At 40.4% G+C, this 20,362-nt stretch overlaps 1 protein-coding gene across 2 annotated transcripts; it reads right to left on the reverse strand.

The window, feature by feature from the left end:
• Positions 1-4,661: 4,661 nt before the first annotated feature.
• LOC148035761 (sodium/hydrogen exchanger 1-like) lies at positions 4,662-19,908 on the reverse strand. Of its 2 annotated transcripts, XM_087677779.1 has the most exons (14): positions 18,918-19,908; positions 18,710-18,828; positions 10,660-10,757; positions 10,511-10,570; positions 10,375-10,421; positions 10,092-10,286; positions 9,965-10,011; positions 8,877-8,943; positions 8,679-8,779; positions 7,037-7,138; positions 6,602-6,740; positions 6,465-6,527; positions 6,293-6,364; positions 4,662-5,538 (listed from the first exon to the last, which is right to left on the reverse strand). In XM_087677779.1, the coding sequence occupies exons 1-14, from the start codon at positions 19,119-19,121 to the stop codon at positions 5,209-5,211; spliced, it is 1,644 nt and encodes a 547-aa protein (XP_087533905.1). In that variant the 5' UTR covers positions 19,122-19,908; the 3' UTR covers positions 4,662-5,208. The 2 variants fall into 2 exon arrangements, with proteins under 2 accessions (XP_087533905.1, XP_087533906.1); XM_087677780.1 differs by lacking the exon at positions 18,918-19,908 and having other exon boundaries at positions 10,660-10,767; positions 18,710-18,796.
• Positions 19,909-20,362: the final 454 nt, after the last annotated feature.

The raw sequence follows: 20,362 nt of genomic DNA on the forward strand, positions 1-20,362 counted from the left end.
TCAATACACTACTTAGAATGAAACATAGCGTCAATTGATTCTGCACAAAGCATCAACTCCTATAAACTAATGATAGTGGCATGCATATGATGGGCATCTTTGCACATTTTTGAACCTACTTCATGCATGATATTACACACTTGCAATTGTATACACAACCATGAACAAATTTCCTTTGCCTTGGGAGATTTAGAACATCCTTCAAAAAAATCATTTGAACATGGCAGGCACATCATGTTAGCAATCCTTTAGTTTGCAAATGAGAAATGGTTTCAAGCCCTCAAAATTTGTAGACACGAACTTTAACATTTGGATGTTGCTCTTAGAATCTCCTAAAAATTTTTGCCTACATGTAAAGATGAAACATCTCCATAATAACAAGAATTTCATAAAAGAAACCATCTATAATATCATTATAAGTCCTACTATAGGTACTTTTGCACTACCTATGCTTACGGAGTACAAGTGATCCTAAATACCTATTATAAGCACTTGTAAAGTAACTAAACTTGTAATCACTCCTATGCTCATGTTGAGAAACTTATGAAACACCTACGATTTTATTTCGAGTACTTTAGCAAAGTTTAGATACTATGATGGAACTAGTCGTATGTACTTTTGCACTCTACCATAGCTTCTTTGGGACTACAAAGTTTAAATACTATGAGGAAACCTATCTACCATATCTTCAAAGGTCTTGTCATAATTCTTACCTATGTTTCAAGGTATTACAAATTCCTTATGGTTAGCACTCAGGTACCTATGATTCTCTTCTAAGTACATTTGGAGTACAAGGTTTAGGTACTATGGTGAAACTACCTACACAAATTCAACATATGTGCTTTTATAGTACCTATGGTTTGAATATGATAAGTATTTCAAATTGCTAAATTCAAAATTTTTTGAGTGCTTCCCATGGGGACTTTAAGTACTTGACATATCAAAGCAAAGGCATCTCAAAAACACCATGAGAACCAACCACTCATGATCTATGCAAGAAAACTCATACTGACATATCCCGATAAACGTAAGCATAAGTGCCATAAAAACTCCATGAGAGCATTACAAGTCTCTCTAGCAAAGTCCTAGTAGCTTCTCCATTTGTGGATGATTGATATAACTCAATCCATCCCCTTTCCTGTTCAATCCCATCATACATATTGACCTCCTTTGCTTCAGTTCCTCCATTGAATGGGGGCCTTTTTCTAGATTAATAATGTTAAATAGAAAATAAATATTTCCATGACTAATTTTGATGGTTGTAAAATCAAGAAATAAGGGTGCTAAAAGACTTAATTTGATGGCCATAAATTAGGAAATTAGGTTATAAAACCCTCTATGTCTTGCATATCTATTCGGTGGGTATAAAATTAGGAAATCTGGTTTTAAAACCCTCTATGACTTGCATATCTATTTGGTCAAAACACTTAGCATCTTGCATATGTACAAGCTAAAAACACTCACTATGTCCTATAGTTTTACACCTTCAACTACATTAAGAAAAATATGAATTACCAACATATACTTGTATTTAATTAACATCAATTTTAGTTCCCAACAAAAAACTATTGTATGATTCATACAAATTGTAAGACTTGCAAACAAGCAAGGTGACATTCTTTGTTGGGTTGCAATGTACAATTTTAGAATTGCTTTGCCATAGTTACATAATGCGTTTTGAAATCTCTCTCTCTCTCTCTCTCTCTCTCTCTCTCTCTCTCTCTCTCTCTCTCTCTCTCTCTCTCTCTCTCTCTCTCTCTCTCTCTCTCTCTCTCTCTCTCTCTCTCTCTCTCTCTCTCTCTCTCTCTCTCTCATTAGGTCAAATACAAGTGTCATGCTCATGCTACTTTGTTGATTATTTGTGATTAAGAAAGAGATACAAAGGTCAAATACAAGGGTCATGCTCATGCTACTTTATTGATTATTTGTGATCAAAAAATATATACATAAGGTCAAATATAAGTGTCATGCTCATGCTACTTTGTTGATTATTTCTTATCAACACAACGATAAGGGGGTTGAATATATAGGCTAAGTGGAGCACTACCCTGTGTCTAGGTCAATTGCTAAAGGAGGCCAAAATACCACCACCAAAATTTAGGATGCTCAAAATGGTCTCCAACTTGTATGCCTAAGAATACGTTGGAAAGTCTTCATCTAGTTCTTTGTGTTTCTTCATGCCTCTTGTCAAGGAGGCCTTAGATGTGCATGAGATGAGATCTTTTGTTCTAACATAGTTTCATTAACTATTTCTTTTGGTTTTATTTTGTGCATCCTCTTGCACTTTGGTCGTTTCCTAAGTTCATCATTTGTATTTCTATAAACCATAGCCACTTTCCTCACTACTTTTTCCTTTAGCTTAGGCTAGTGCATATATTTTGGCCAAGAATCCTTTAAGACCATATTCTCTACTTCCTAGCATCAAACTCGTTGGTGGTGTAAGCACTACTCCCATGGGATTGGCTCTCGAGTTGAATCGGACAAGGCTTTCATGACCATCTAAAAGAAGTTTTGGTACATCTTGTGGCTCAAGTAGGAAATTAATTCTAACTCTCTTTCTTACAATAGATGTTGCATCAAAGGGAGAGGGTGATAGAAGTGTTGGGGGTAAAGGCGCATGTGCCTAGCTGCCCGTGTATTAGTTACATTGACAGTACCCGCATACCTGCACACCTGTACACTGCAGGTGGTAGAAGCCCATCACTGCTACTTCATTCTTTATTCTTTTAGTGACACTTGAATAAAGGGAAGGCCAGCCACACATTGTGACTATTAGAGTTCCCACATCTTGTGTGTCTCTCTCTTGCTCTTGCTCCTTCCACCATAGCTCTTACTTCTACTCCATGCTTCCTCTTGAAGGCTCGCTCCCTTCAACTAGTATCAAAGCCATCTTTCCAGAGAGCTTGAGCCCTTGACCTAGCAACTTGTGGAGAAAAGCTTCAACTCATAGTTTCAATGGTAACCATGAATTCTTCACCCTGAGATACGCATTGAGCTCAATCTTCTTCCTAGTGTGATAGAAGAGTTGTTGAGGCTTGATTTAAGCCTTCCTTTAGTTCCAGTCATCATTGCCTTGGGTACCATTGTGGGCAACAAAGGTTGCAGCTATAGCAACAACATCCACGTGTTTGCACGTCTTTAGATAGCCCTCCCTGTGGAAAATCAAAGTGCAAGCCAACATTGAAGTGTGCACAAGAGGGAGAGAAGAGCTCAAAAGACTAGGAACAAGTCTTGCTTATTGAGTTGCTCATGAAAATACAACTTGAGTCACTCTCACTCATCAGTTGATGTAGACCCATGGGCTGTTTATATAGCCCCAACTGGCTAGGGTTACGGTTTTCCCTTCCCCTCAAGACCATTCACACATGCATGCCCTTATCCACTCCTACATAAGGAGAGTTCATATACATGTACTCTCAACAACCCCCCCTCAATGCCAAGTGGCATTGGAATACAAAATATAAGAAAATGCGCCCCCCCCTCCTCTTAATCCAAAATAGGATGCCTTTATAAATCAAGCTATAAGGATGGCTATAGACAGAAAGATACAAGACTCAGAAGAGTCGATCATTAGTGGATTGGGAGGCAAAATTAGCCTCCAATTCCTTAGGTACTTCAAGCTGGTTAGGACATTCACTGGTAATATGTCATGTCTTCTTACATTTATTACATTTCATCTTTTCTAGGTATTCTTTTCAACAGTTGTTTACAATATACCATTTCTTCTTGCAAAATGTACACTTATTGACAATTGTATACACCAAGACTTAATCATGGGATGTTAAAATAGATGTCCAACTAATGATTCCTTCTTTGTGATTTCTTTTTTATTCATCCAAACAGGATTGGATGGTACTTGCCAAGGTAAGATTGGAAATATTAATAAGAGTTCTTACAAGTGTTGGAAATATCTTTTTAACAGCTTTTAAAAGAATGGCAATATCATCCTCATCATGGATTGGTGCTTGCACTGAAGAAAGTTGTGCCATAAGGCCCTTTATATGAGAAATAAAATTTCCCAAGTCTTCTCCTCCTCTATATTCCAAGCTGAAGAATTCAATCCTAAGGAAAATCTTAGTGTTTTTACCACCATAGAGTTTTTCAAGCTCATTCCATTTCTCCTTGGCAGTCGAGAGCTGATCAACATGATGAATCAAGGATTCATCTAAGTGTAACATGATTATTGCTTAAGGACATTGATCATCCTCCACACCAAAAGGATTTGTAAAATCAACAACTCTAATCCCTTGAATGAGAGGCCAATAGCCTCTCTCCATCATTTTGTACTTAATGAGTATTTGCCACAAGGGTGAAAGCTTTGCCATCAAATTTACGAATTTGAGAACGGACGGCATATGCTGAGGCCATAAAGTTATATTTTTGCAATTTAAGGTTTTTATGCCCCCTAAAAAGTGGCATTTGAATAGTAGGCAAAGCATTTCCTTGTAGAGTCTTAAGGTAAAATAGCCAAGATAATATCACTTTAGAAAAACTAGTTTTTCTTGGGGCCATTTTTGGATATGCAATCAAAGATTTTGATTACATAGGTAGATTCAACTTTCAAGGTGAAAATCTCTTGTCCAGTGTTCAACTTCTTGAATATTCAAATGTTGCCATAACATGAAAATCACACAATAAGGCAAAGTTGTGCTGCACTTACTACGATACTTTCTACCAATCCAATTCCAAGAATGATCTTATATGGGCTCAAGTTAGTAGTCATGATAGTATTCAGGTGATACAAAAGGGGGCCACCCATGACTCACAAGTGTTATGAATACACATTCAAAAGACTACATTTCGCCATGGGACTTGAGTTCTCTGTAAGGCAATAATATGGAGTACAAAGAGAAAACAGGGAAATAAATGAGGTTCTCAATCTTTTGATCTTTTTACATGTACATGAAGGTGTGGGCAATGATGATACAAGGCTCAGAAGTACAATGGGGTGGCTTCTTGCAAGAATGCCAAGATACAACAATGTTTGCACTTCGTCTTTCCCATCTCAAATCATTCTCGATCTGCCAGCTTACGGATAAAAAAGAATCAAAGAATCAAAACCTAAAAGAGGCCCTTACAAAATTGGTTTCACAGTGAGACCCACTTCAGGAAGTGCTTCAAGACCTTTTACGACACCAACAATGTTTGGCATTGCAGTCTAGCAAGCCTGAGCACTGTTTTGGATCAATGCACTTCTTTCATTCTGGATCAATGACTGTCAAGAATCTCTCCACTTGACACCCTTGGAAGTTGAGGCACGAAGCCTCTGCCTCCAAACATTGGTCGCATGTACGAATCATCGAACCTTCGCCAAAAGTGATGCACAGTTGATGATGAAGGTGTTCTTAACAACATGCGGAGACTATTGCCTGTTCCTACAATGCGTGCTTGTCGTAAACCCTCATCATCCAGAAGAGGGACCTCAATGTCTGAAGTGAATGAGCCTTTAGGAGTCCCTGGTTCCGAATTATCGCCAATTGACCTGAGATGGGGAGGTAACAGCCATTGCAACAATGGCTTTGTGAGCAATCCAAAAACCTGCATAAACCAACCCCATATTTATGTAACCTACAAATAATCATTTGCTGAGGTGAGTAAAAATATTTAGTTTTTCACAAACTAAAGACAAAATATGAAAAGAACCTACAAGACTGTTTATTGAACTACACATAGATCCAAGGGGATCGACAGGGAGCCTTTAAACCAAACACCAATAATTCCCCTTCTTGCAGTAGAGTGCTGCCCACTGGGCAGTGCTTTGGAGGCAACAACTGGTGGATTGTGAACAGTGTTAGGAAGACATCTGCTAACAAGCATACATTCATAACGATGGTATATTGCAGCAAAGCCCTTCAAGAAATGCATATCTTTGCCATTTGGGCTTGTATTTGGGTGCCTTATGTACCACATATGTTGTAAAAAGCACTTCCCTTGAACTACTTTCTACAATGAACACTAAGAGACTTACTATAGAGCTGGTGCAACCTCTTAACCACCACTCAACTCAGTATCATACAATGGTACTATGGTGACCCCTTCGCATACCATAGCAAACATATACCGGAGAGCTTTCTATCTTCTCTACATCGCAACAGCAGGGGAATAAACAAGAAAGAGAACAACTATCTCCATTAAGCTGCCTTTCCTATTTTCTAAACAGGGCCATAAAACTGATTCTCAGGTTGCTATTCATGCAGAGCACAATGACCATGAAAAAGATTTTCACGCACCAGTATGTTAAAGACCTACCAGAAACAAAGTATGCATGCATGAAGGAGAAATTCTAACTCACCACCGTGCTGAAAAGGACCACAATGATGGTGCTTGTGATCATTGTTGCATTTATTGAGCTAACTGCTGTGAACTGCAAAACAACAGAAGAATCAACCATGTATGACCACTTTAAATGAAGCTGTAATGTCACCTTAAGAGAGCCTCGTCACTTTTGAAGGCATTCAACTTGCCTTGTTATAAGCTAAAGCAATTGAAACAGCTCCACGCATGAGGCCTGCCCACCATATGATGACCTGCAAAAGATAGAACTGTCATTATGTTATTCCTAATAGCAAAAATAAGGTCAGAGCCATTGCAGACAACATACCTGTTGTCGTATACTAACTTTGGTACCAGGAGCTCGCCTCACAAGGTTTGACAGAGCAGATAGAGGAAACACAAATGCTGCTCTACCCAAAAGAACTACCAAAACCAGTGTGGCAGAGAGTCCGGCTGAAGTTGCAGCACTGCATGGTATAGAATGTTAGAACTTAGTAGTTGAACTCAATACAGAAAACGAGAAGAGCACCAGTCATTAGTATTTGTCAAAAACAACAAATTTCCTGATATGCTTAAAATAAGAAAGAGACAACCCTGTTATGAGGAAAACGTGAATACTAAATAAGGGCTGATTAATACAAACCTTACCAAGCTGTTTGGCCATCACAAGAAAACAAATGTTCACTATAGTATTTTACATCAATACAAACCTTACCAAGCTGTTCATCCACCACAACAAGAAAAAAAGGATTCACTATAATACCTTGCATCCGTCCTCCCCCATTTGTCTTTGTCCAGAGCATCCATACCAACATACAAGAATATGAAAGTTTCAGCAATAAATGACAGAGTTGCAAATGTGTGCCTGCAATTAAGGAGCAGTACATCAAACATGATCTAAATTGTGTATTCAGAAATCAATCTTTGAATAATGAGACCATCAATGTGAAGTTGCTCTCACAAACTACAGTTAGGACTGGAAAAACAAATCTATTTGCAGCTCGTCACCTGTTGCAGTGTATGCCAACTTTATACAGATTGATGCAAATATGAAAGAAGAGTACTACTCAATCGCTAAGATTTGAAAAAAACAGCAACTGCAGTTAATCCGGGCCAACCAGACTCCCCAAAATCCTATCCAAGCAGCAAATAAGAACCATGAACCAACAAGTCCAGCATGTTTAGACTCTCTATTTGAAAGGTAATTCATTTTCGCATTTTATTGTTTCATTTGCATTCCAGATCTTGTTTGCATGCTTTATATGGGTTTAGCAACAACCAATCTATACATGTCAGCTGATATGCGGGGCAAAGGCACTTCCGGTTCATCCCTCAAAGTTATCCAACTTTTTTTTTGAAAGGGTATGAATCAACCACCAAGTGGACCTGTAATGCAAGTTTAACTCGACCTTCTTTGGGCCCAAGGAAAAGTAACACCCTTCCTTAAGCTGAAAGGACATCTTGAACAGCTCTGTGGATAAGAAAATAAGTTTTTCAAGGTTTCTGAAATGCCAATGGACCTTCAAATGCTCTACTCCAATTGCACCTTAGGAATTACCAGTTTACCAGTGGAGAAGAGACAAGAGTCAATCGACATTACCATACTTGGTAAGTGACAGGTCATTGAAATGAACAAATTTTGCACTGTTCTTTCACTATTGACTCGACAGAAGTGCAGCATTACCTCCAATAAGGTTTGCCATTCAGCCTGTCAATTAGTGAAACTGGTATCATCTTCTTTAACATGCCATGTTTCCAGTGTGGCATCTAAAAACCATCCTCTATAGTAGAAGGTTCTGAAAAGGAAAGCCCATACATCATGAGCTCAAGACAACTTCTAGCCTCTAGCCTGGCCCAAATGCACGATGAACAAAGTTGTTTCTAACTGTGTCTAGACCACCTAGACTTGTGAGACTTTTGACCCTCCCATAGTTGCAAGGAGCTTCAAAAAGGCAGAATTTATGGCACCTTTTTGTTTCCGGTCAGCCAGTTTTGGTCTCCATCCCCTATTTATAGGGGGTTCCCATTTTGTGTTGACTATCACATGGGTTTTCATTTTCTGCTGTCCTGATCACATCTGCTGCTGCAGATTTCTCTCTGGCCATCATTGTCTTCTTCTCTCTCCTGAAGCCATAACACTCATTGACGTATGCAGGAACTGTCATTGTGTTCAGCCTTCTGTTTCAGATCAGTTTTGTTCCTTTATCTTTGCTCCATTTCCCAGGGCACCCGCAGCAAGAGGAGGGGGTGGTATGTTCAGGGGTTTGGGGTGTGCGGGGGGTGTGTGTGTGGTGGTATTCATTTATAAGTACTCATGGTTTGTATAAGTGTGTGTCGTAGTATTTATTTATACACAACCAACCAAGAATAAAAACAAACTAATCTGGTAAATGTGCTTTCCTCACCTGGTGGTTATTTTTGAGCTCTCTGTTACATTGTGCCATGTATAATGAGACATGACAATGCCACAGAAAAACACTGTAAGAATTCCACTTAAATAGAGCAGCTGCAGAAAAAAAAAGAAAAATAAAAAACATCATGCATAAGAAAAGACAAATACATAAGAGCTGTACATTCATTTCATTCTGATGTTATGTGTTTACCTCAGCAGCCATGTAGGAAAGGTAAGCCATAAGAATCATAATGGCAATCTCTCGATCAGTTGAATGTCTGTGGTCAAATCAAAGTTAACTCTCTCAGTCAAACCAAGAACATATGTGTGCAGCTCTAGAGTAAAAACTTTCCTTTTACCATAAAAGTTGCCCAAATTTGCAATGACAATTTAGCTAGATAACAAAGTAGTGTTTTCGTTACACGTGGTTGTCAATAAAAAATCATCAACACAGGAATCACTGAATCCAGACCACAATAAACAACTGCATCTAGCATATAAAGCTATAAAGCTTCAAGCCACGAGCCCCAAAGCTTTGAGGACAACAACACCCCATGCAAATGCATATGTTGGCTGGTTAGAATTACATTGAATGTAAGGAATGCAATCTCAGCTTCTCATGGTAGGACTGTATTGGAGCTCTCAACTGACCACTTGTCCATTACAAACCTCAGTTCCTTTCCCATTTATATACTCATAATCTGAAGGCAATTTACCACCCTTGAGCTAATCACATCCTGAGTAGACTCTGTGTCAAACATAACCTTTACTTGTTTTCTTTCACTTAACCTCTCATAGTAACAATTGTGCTTTGCAAAACTGAGAACCCATGACTCCCTAGAAAGGATTGCAGCTGGATCACAGGCACCTTTTTCTCGAGCAATATAGTACCCACTAGTGGGTCGAGGTGGCTGCCCTGCATCTCCACCTCAGAACTGCCGCCATTGCCAAGGATTAAGGCCATTGTAATACAGTACCAAGCCCAAGCTGTGTACCTAGGTTTTGGCTTAAGGAAACCCACACCTTGTGTGGCATTAAGTTTGAAAATATCTCCAGATGAGAGGTATCAATTTAAGGCCTTAATAATGTGGCCTTTGAGAAAAAATGAGGACTACAAGGCAAAAATATCAAAGTGGTTTCTTGTATCAAAGTAAAATCAGAGTACGAGTACCACAGGAAGATGAAACTCTTAGCAAAGCACATACAGCCTGATCACCTTAACTCAGAATGTTCCTCTACTCATGTCCTGCAAAGAGGACATCACACTACGAAATTGCCACACCCCCGTTTTTTACATACCTTCCAAAATACAGCTTCTTAATCACATATGCACTGGCAAGCCCCACCTGAAAAATACATGCATTTGAATCAGAAAAATCCTCACACAGTTTTAAACCAGGCCAATCTCAAGTCAAACATCACTTACAGCAATTCCCAGAAGTGTACTTGTAATGTAGAGATAAACAAACTCCCCCAACATTGCTAGGATGGTAAAAACATCAATCTTTGTCAAATCAATGTTTTGGACAGCTCTGAAGAGTACAACAGATGTAGCATCATTCACCACCCCTTCCCCAAATACTAGACTGTAAAGAAGAGGAGTTTCATCTTGGTTAAGAACCTAAAAGCAACATAAGGGCAATATTAGACCAAAGCAATGTTACATAAGATTAAAGAGTTTTTAATTTGGCAAGGACGACACGGCTTGCCTGCAAAGTGCAGACTGAATCAGTAGCAGAAAATATCACTCCAAGAGCTACATCAAATAAGATCACAAGTTATAAAGCATACAACTTTACTACTTGGAGACTAATGATGTACATCAGATAATAAAATGTATGTTACCCATGTAATCTCTGATCTCCAAGCCTTGCAGGCTAAACCTTGGGAATATAAGCCTGCACCCTGAAAAAAGGCAAATTCAAATACAGTACCAAAAATAGGAGAATGTATTTGCATACTTTTGAGACAAAGTCCAATCCAAATAGACCTACCTCCTCCAATAATTGCAAATGAGATGAAGACACCAACCACTCCAAAAAGCACTATTGCCACAAAATTCCGAAAAAATTGTTTTTTCTTCACTTGAAACCTGTCAAACACTAATCATAAGCTCAGGAGAAGTTCACTGGGTCAAGATTCAACAACACAAAGCATGACATAAAAATAACACATTTTGAGGAGGATCTCCTGCATCAACTTGTTCCGTTTTTTAAATGTTGAACTGCTTCATCTGATGCTTCACCCAGTTTCATTTAACTTTGTGTGGCAAATTGAGCCACATTTTGTCTAAAAACAAAAATGACATAGCATTAAAGCTAGACAGAATATATACAAAGCCTCTTAAAACAATCTAATAGAAATGGGGGAAAGAAGTCAAGGGAGAGGAATAAAGATCCACCGAGGGTTGTGATCCTATAAACAATGCATTGTGATAGCCCCGGGGGTGTACAGGAAAGCTTTGAGGCTCCTGATAAAGCTCCCAATCTATGAGCAGGAAACTACATATGCCCCAGAACCTATCAGCTGGGCAAAGCCCCTAACCTAATCATTCAAGACTAACCCATCCTCAATGATAAGAACAATGATGTACATTCAGTCTCATAGAGTTTTACATCCTTGGATTTCATGGAATATCGTGGATGAGCATTGACAATTGACCATTGATCATTGGGTCACTAGAGGTCAGTAGGTGTGAACACATCCCAAAGTTAGGACGGCTAAAAGGTCTTGAGGTGTGAATGCACTCGGGATGCTTTAGGGTTAGGACAGTTAAATTCTATAAATAGAACCAATGCCTCATTTGCACATTTCATTGTGTGATAAGTGGACTCAAGATCTTGGGAGGCTCTACTCGCACACTCACATTGGTGAGGGTTGGTGGTATGATACACCAACTATTGTGATTCAAGGCTTGGCCCATTTTGCTAGCTTCTAAGCTCACAAGTGAGCTCATTTGGCTCTATGGTTGGGAGGTAAGTATGATGTTCATCTCATTATGTTTCTTTGCACTTGTATGGCTTGTGCAATGTCAAGTGTACAAGTTGACAATCTATGTGGCCATTACATTGGTATTAGAGCAACACATGCTCTCTACCATGCGGTATGGTAACATGCACAAGACCACTAGAAGCTCATGGGACCATGATGGTCCATGCTCAAAGGGTTTACTCCACTCCTGAATAGGGACCCAAGTCTCATATGTGTGCTTTATTGTTATGATCACCATGCTTGAATTGGAGACCATAGGAGGCTCTACTCACACACTCGTAATGGTGAGGGTTGGTGGTATAATACACCAACTATTTGTCAAAATTGGGTGCCGCAATGGAAATGTGTAAAACTATTGTAATGGACTGCACAACACGAGAGAAGAGAAAAGAAAAACTGCAACAGAGGAAAAATGCTGCAAAGAGAACTCAGAAGAAAATAGACGCTTAGAAAATGGAATCCATATGCCAAGACAAGAGACAATACAAAAACAACAATGAGTTACCAGCTATGTGGACACTCACATTGACACTAGCTCCCTTTCTCCATGAAATTTGCATTAGGTGTATGTAGAGTGATATAAACTGGAGGACGAAGTGCCACTAAATAGGCTAGAAACATGAGCAGCTCAGCCAAAAATCTGGGGCCAATAAAGTACAAGTCAGCCAACAAATAATGTGCTAGGCAGCTATCAAGCAAGCACCTAAAATCTAGTGACCACATCACATTTGGTAATAGCATGACTGGCCCACTAGAACATGCATAAACTCATGAATTGACAATCTCTGCTAACACCCTCCCTCAATAGTGCAAACCACCACCAAGGTGCCTCAAAAAGAACCTAATGTTGATGTCAGTAATACCAACTCCTAAAAACAGAAAAGGATCATAGTAGTTCTCTATGTGTATTAACAATGTCTCTGCAATAGCACGCATGACCACCCTGTCACTGATGCTGCAACGCATATACGACCATAGGTGTTCCCCTCCTTTGGCCAAACCACCAAAGTGTCCCCTCATGTGAACTTGGACTAAGAGCCAATCCTGCTCTTTGTCAAACAGCTCATTATGAACCTAGATATCAATCCCAGCTCTAGGATTTCAAACCTGTCAAACTTCAATAGATGCATCAAGGAAACCCCTATTTGGATCCTATTGCACCTATATGAAAGTATAGATGAGGGTTCATTACCCCCACCTCACCATCCTCTCACACTCCCTCTCTGGCACTAGAGAGTTGTGAAGGATGACCTACATCACTTGTACTAACAAGCTAGAAACAAGGCCCCTACAGCCATCATTGGCACCACATGGATGAAGCTTGAACCTACACTTGTAGATGATGAGGACTCATTGATAAAGTCATCACCCGTCTGCTTTGTCTACTCTGTCGCCTTCCACAAAATTGCTAATGTCTTGCAATCCTTCCGGAGATGTCCCTTCTTGCCATAATAATAGTATTGAGACTTCTTCTTCTTCTTCTATATGTCACCCCTCTTTGAAACTAGAACATTTGGAGTACCAAGAGACAATATCCTCACCGAATCCTTAAGTTGAACATAGCTAGTCTCTAACATAACACTCTCTATAAGTACACAATGTCTATAAGCTGAACATCAATAGAAGAAGCTAGAGGAGCCGTGATGAGGGAGATACAAAGAAGATGAAACCAAGCAAGGGATCTTGAGGGATAGAGGTGTGCCAACTTCCAAGAAGACAGACTTGCAACAATTTCAAGAGTTAAAGCAATAAAGAAAGCACATACAAATAGTGAAAAGAACACAACCACCCGATTCACAAAAACCCCCTTGAAAACAACAATGGCTGCAAAAATGGATCAAACACAGCCACAACAGACAGGAGAAACGACCTGAAAACACAGGCACCCAGCTTGTATACACAATAAATGCAGAAAATGCAGGGACAGCTCAGAAAAACACAAGATCATTAAGCAATAAATGCAGTAAAACTGGAGAAAACAGGTCGCTTCCTATCCTGCAGAAGTTAGACAGGAAAAACACAGGTAATACAAGCATTAAATGCAGTTGTCCAGCTTGCAAAGGAAGCAGATCAACAAAACACAGAAGGTTGCTGTCAAAACACAGGATTCTAAGGCTGGAAATTGGCCAAAAATCTGCAAGCATCAAATGCAGTTGTCCAGCTTGCAAAGGAAGCAGATCAACAAAACACAGAAGGTTGCTGTCAAAACCCAGGATTCTAGGGCCGGAAATTAGCCAAAAATCTGCAACAGATGGTCGCTCCAGCTGAAACAGCAATCATGGCAGTAAAGATAGGACTGTACAGCAGCAAAGAGACGAAAAGCAAACCTGCACCAGCAGAAAACAGCACCAAGATCCCAAACATGGATATCTGAAACCAAATCATACCCCAATCCTAAAATCTAACACCATGTCAAAAGTGGGTGCAATGATGGAAACGTGTAAATCTATTGTATGGACTGCACAGCACGAGAGAAGAGAAAAGAGAAACACTACAAAAGAGGAACAACGCTGCAAAGGGAACTCAAAATAAAAGAAATGCTCAGGAAATGGAATTCAACACAATAGACAATATAGAAACAACAATGAGTCGTCAGTTGTGGGGGCACTAGTACTAGCTCCCCCACTCCAAGGAATTTGTTGTAGGAGTATGCAAAGTGATATAAATTGGAGGAAGAACCACCCTATAAATAGGCTACAAACATGAACAGATCGGCCAAAAATTTGGGACCAATAAAGTACAAGCCAACCAACAAATAATGTGCTAGGACAACCATGAAACAAACACCTAAAATCTGACGATCACATCACATCTAGTAATAACGTGCCCGATCCATTGGAACATGCATAGACTCGCTTATGATTTCATATCTGCGAGTTATCTCCCAACGGGGTGACTACAAGGGTCCCTCTTCGCAGCCAAGTATTTTTCCTTGTGTTTGGATTGTGAACAGTGGAGCCAACCATCACATGACCCCCATCCAGAACATTTTTCTCACCTAAGCTCTTGCGGTCAAGTGTGCCTATTGGGGGTAAAGGCGCCTCTGCCTAGCCGCCTGTGTATTACTACACTGACAGTACCCGCCACTGCACACTGCGTTGTCAGAGTCTTGTGACACCTCCTCACTGGGGCAGATTCGCCTTTAAGTGGGAGGTGGTTGGGGGTAAAGGCGCCTTTGCCTCGTTGCCCGTGTATTACTACACTGACAGTACCCGCCACTGCACACTGTAGGTGGTGGGCGCCCGTCACCGTTACTTTATTCTTTATTCTTTTAGTGACAATTTAAATAAAAAAAGGCCCGGTCACACATTGTGACTATTGGAGTTCCCATTTGTGTCTCTCTCTCTTCTTGCTCTTGCTCTCCGCCATAGCTCACTTCCAAGCAAGCTTCGATCCTTCTCACCTTTCAGTGCCCAAGTCTAGAATAACTCCTCGGTCAAGATTTAGGCTCAAAGTCACATTAGTTTTCCTACTAACCTCACAACATTGGACAATGTCTATCATGTCCCCCACCTTGGGGTAAACTTTTGTTCAACAGCCTTGCCAGGTGGGGTGAGTAGTCTTCTTTATGATGACCACAGTCAAGGTCCTTGACTCTCAAATTGGTCTAGTGATTGCTTGGGGTGAGGCACAGCCTAGTGGCTTATACCAGATGACTCTTTTTCTTTCCAAGCTGCCAACTGAGGACTCAGAGTTCCACTGCTTCCAAGGTTTGGCCACCACACAAAAGCCTATGAACAATTAGTGTCTTTGGCATTATCGCTTGGGGCATCTCGGGTTTGTCTCTCTTTATGAGTTGTCTCACCTACGAATGGTTGAGAGCCTTCCACTCCTAAAATTGTCTAGAGATGTCTATAAAGCCTGTCAATTAGAAAAACAGCACAGTACTCAATTCCCTCAACAATCTCCACATAGAGCTAAGGCACCCCTTAGATTGATTCACATTGATCTTTGCAGGCCAACATCCACTGCCACCACATGTTTTACTTCTTTGTGGTAGTGGATGATTTTTCTAGGTATATGTGGGTGTATTTCTTAAAACATAAATCTTACGAATTCATCTACTTTTCTGCTTGGTGCTATTGGTACATAATCAAATTGGTCATCATGTAGGTTGGACGAGGAGTGACACTAATGGTGAGTTTATCTCCCATGAGTTAACGAAGTTTCTACAAGATCATGGCATCTCTCGCCAACTCACCTCTACCAACTCCCCTTCTTAGAACGGAGTCATAGAGTGTAGAAACTAGATAGTTGTGAACATGGCACGCTCTATAGTGTCCACAACAAAGCTCCTTGAGCACCTTTGAGTCAAGGTTGTTAGCACTTCAGTGTACATCCTCAACCAGTGCCTCATTGTAGCAGTCTCTCAAATGACCCCATATCAGGCATTCTTTGGCTCTCAACCTATAGTTTCCCACTTTAGAGTCTTCAGATGTCATGCTTACACGCACACTCCTAATGATAAGATAGAAATGCTCAATCCCCGAGCTGATCTCCTAATTTTCAAATGATAGTTCTCCAAGACAAAAGCCTATCATCTATTTGATCTTCAAACAAAGAAGGTGACTATATGAAGAGATGTAGTTTTTGCTCATCTATTTGATCCTCAAACAAACAAGGTGACTATACGAAGAGATGTAGTTTTTAATGAGATAGACATTATGCAATCTTCTACACTGGACTCCAAGCAAGTTCCTCAAGATACACCATCAGAGATAGTGCCTCCTGAGCTGAGTCTACCACCCACTCATGACCTTCCTATAGATCCTTCAATCCCTACGCCCCCTCCACAAGACACGTTACCTCATTAGTACCACCAAAGGACCCTACAAGATCAACCCAACTTGCCCCTCAGGCTTCATTTACGTCACTATTTACAACAAACTATATAGCACATTCTGAGCCAAAAAGTTGGCAAAAGGCTCTTCAGCACCCCAATGGCGAGAGGCCATGGAAAAGGAGCTAGAGAGTACTGATCGGAATGAGACTTTGACCTTGGTGGATCATTCTAGTAACAAGAAAGTCATTGGGACCAAGTGGATTTTTAGGATCAAGCTAAAAGCTTATGGAACTTTGGACAAGTACAAGACTCGCCTTGTAGCACAAGGATTTCGATAGAAACAAGGTATTGACTATAAAGAGACATATGCCGCTACAACGCGATTAATATCTTTTTGTCTATTGGTTGCACTCACCACTCACTACGGTTGCCCATCTATTAATGGCCAAATGAATGACCCCAACAACTAGCACCACGTACCTATGTAGTATAAATTGTAGCAACTTTTGCCTTTGATATCCCATGATTTCCTCAGGTCCCAGGCTTGTAAATTTACTCCAACCCTAGTTACAACTCACATGTGCAACATTTACTTAACAATGTGATTAAAAATTAATCCATATGTCAAGTGAGGTTTCAAAAATACATGTCCTCATGACAAGTCCCCCCACTACGCGATTCTTGACAAGCAATAACTATGGGCATAAGGGATGAAGAGTGGTATGCACATTGAGTCCCTTTTATAGGACTTACGGCAAAAAAGCCCTTTTAAGGCTGTTTTAATGAGCTGAAAAATGCTCAAAAAGGGAGTCCCAAGAGAGTGAAGAGACAGCTCAGCCTTGGCCCATGAGATTATATCAAGGCCATAATGTATTGAGTCCATAATGTCTCCAGACCAAAGGAGTGAAGAAACAGCTCAGCCTTGGCCCAAAAGGTCATAGAAACAAATCCCTAATCTGATCATGCTCCCACATCAGCACTGCCACTTCATCACCTACCACATCAACACATGCCATGCCATCATTTTGGAACATAGTCATGTTTACAATCAAATGAATCGTTTCTGATTCGTCTTATCAGTCATGCGATCTTTATTCACAAATCACATCCCTATGAAAAGTTAAGGACGTTAACCCATCTTGGCACTAGACCTGTTCAACATGCAATCTTGTGCACTTCCATCTCATTACCCCATCATATTATAAGTTAGGGCTATGCCCTGGTTCAGTAATTTAGGGTTTATCCACAGACAGTGTGCACAAGATATGACCATACACTTTCTCAGGGCTGTGACATGTTGCCCTCTGCTCACCCATCCCCAAATTCCAGATGTGAGAGAAAACAAATTGACTTGAACCAACTGATCTATACACCAACTGTTGTACATAACACCTCAAGTGCAAGCTAAGCCTCTCCGGCACCACAATGTCATCCATCACAAACTAAGTTGTGTCGCCTGCAAACTACAAATCTAGAGGCTTCACCTTTCACTGGGAGCCTTAGGCCCCACAAGCCTATGGTCCAAGAGGGAAGTAAGATCCTCCATTAAGCTGGACCCTCTCTGGGGCCCCAATGATGGTGAAGATGTCATCCAGGATGCTTGTATCATGGACAACTTACAAGGCCTGTTTGTGTATCATGAATGATGTTTGGGAGGAAAGGCCTGAGCATGCCGCTCCCTCATCTATCAGGAAACAGCAATGGAATCAAGTTTGAGGTGGAAAATCACAAATTGGATGTAAAGTGAGCTTCGACAAAACTGTTGCAGCTTTCTTGCTGCTGCAGAGGAAATCTGTTTCATAGATGCTCCATACTAGCTTCTTAAAGCTTACAAAACAAAATCTGATACACTTCTGCAAAAATGAAACCAAATAAACAATCTTAAAGATCTTGTTGATTACAATAGCTTAGTGCACATGTAGAAGTCCATTGTGAAATCTAAAACTAAGCCCATGGTGGTACCATAAGATTTGAGGCAGGAAAGCACAGGAGCACACAGGATAACAGTATTATAACCAGGTTACTAAAGCATTGAGATTTACTTGGTCATACCACAAGTTTTTAAAATGTTAATTGCGTCTGATAGATCACCACTTGTGTATCTTCATATGTAATTGGTGTATGCTGATATGACATATACTGAAACGCACAAAATTACAACTTGTAACGAGAGATCCCATTAAAGAATCAAGTATCCTCAAGGATAAATTTGCTTCATTCAGTGTATGTGTCAAACATAATTATAGTACCCTGACACATAATTATAGTACCCGGCATTGAAAATTATTGGTGGCAAGAGGTAGATGAAGAAAAGCTCCTCGTCAAACTGCAGTAAGAGAGAGTTGGTTCCTTGTGTGCAAATTAGAACAATGACGCCTGTGCATAATCCCTGCAAAATTTTGAATGGATGAGTATATGGTCCAGTGATTTTTTCTGCAACAAAGACAAGTATCCATGGGTACAGGTTACTGCCTGTACCAAAAGCATTGCAGTGATCGACTCATTCATCCATCGGTTCTCTTCAAGCAGGTGACCAATGATCGTGCAGACACAGATGAGTGTGACCATTAATGTGATGGCAATCACCACAGAATGATCACTGGTATCATCCATGAGGGAAGGTATGGCTTGAAGAAAACCCATCAACTTTGACATTCCAATAGCTGTGGAACCAAAGCCCATTGTCGCAACTCAAAGGGTAAGTTATACTGCCTGTTTCGCAAATAGTCTGTTCTGCGTAATGGGAGTGCAGACTGAAATCCTTTTGCCAGATGTCACCAAAGGAGGAATAAGGATGATCTCCCCCTGCTCCAATGCTTGTCCTGGTATATGCCTGTATTTGAATTTGAGATACTTTTGCCAGATTCACCAAAGGTGAATAAGGGTGATCTACCCTGCTCCTTGTATATAAATGCTTGTAGTTGAATTTGCTGAATCTTCTCTTTTGCAATATTTGCCCGCTGATTCTGATACAAGATAGAACTAAGGAGAAGCTTTTATCTTTCTTTCTCCAAAAGCTTCTCTCTGTGTCCCTTTGTACTGATTTAAGTGATAAAACGGCGCCTGCGTGCACTTCTCTCTCCGTTTAAGTAACAGATATGGTGGCTCTGTACAGACAAATCTGCAGAAACCAGGTGATAGAAGCGTGTTCTCCCAATCTCACAGCACAACCGGTGTGGGTCTCTGTGGAGATGGACCCTTAACGAGAGCAAAACCTGCAGAAAGCAGAAGGGCAAAGAAAAACAGCCCAGAACAATGCTTTTATTTTCGTTGGTCGGAAAGTGAATCGGGCGAAAGAAAAGCAGAAGCTGACGGAATGATCAGAACAAATGATTGATAATTTGCTGAAAACATGAAGAGGTCCGTGAATCAATCTCTGTAATCAAGACGTGCCGGTCCATGAGAGGAGGGCTCCATCTGATGACGTGACCGTGAAGGCATGGGAAGGGAGTTCTCAAAACTCTCTCTTGAGACCTGGCTCTCAGGGCAATAAGTTGATTTTTTCCTCTTTTTCTCTTTAACAAGCTAAATTTTCCTCTACGCGCAATGTTTATTCTTTAGAGTTTAGTTTTGAAACATCAAGTTCACACAAAAAGATGGTCCTATGTGAAGACCCTCCAATAGTTTGGATGTGTATTGTGCGTCCATGCATATGTGCGCATGTGCGTGTATACATACGTGCACATGTATGTGTGTGTGTGTGTGTGCGTGTGTGTGTTTTTAAGCCCTAGATACATACCTTGCAGCACTTTCAAAGTTCTCTTCTTCCAACACAAAAACATCATAGGGCTTATAAGCATTAAACGGCACTCATGTGCACCTTTATTACTTAATACCATTGCTTGTTTTGGCCATGCTATTGTAGTACTTGCAATGCATTCTTGGTTAGAGCTCCAAGTTAACTAAAAGTTCGCTATGGTAAA

This window comes from Lygodium microphyllum, chromosome 5 (assembly GCF_053477565.2).
Source record: "Lygodium microphyllum isolate KBCC chromosome 5, Lygodium_microphyllum_v1.1.10, whole genome shotgun sequence".
NCBI lineage: Eukaryota > Viridiplantae > Streptophyta > Polypodiopsida > Schizaeales > Lygodiaceae > Lygodium > Lygodium microphyllum.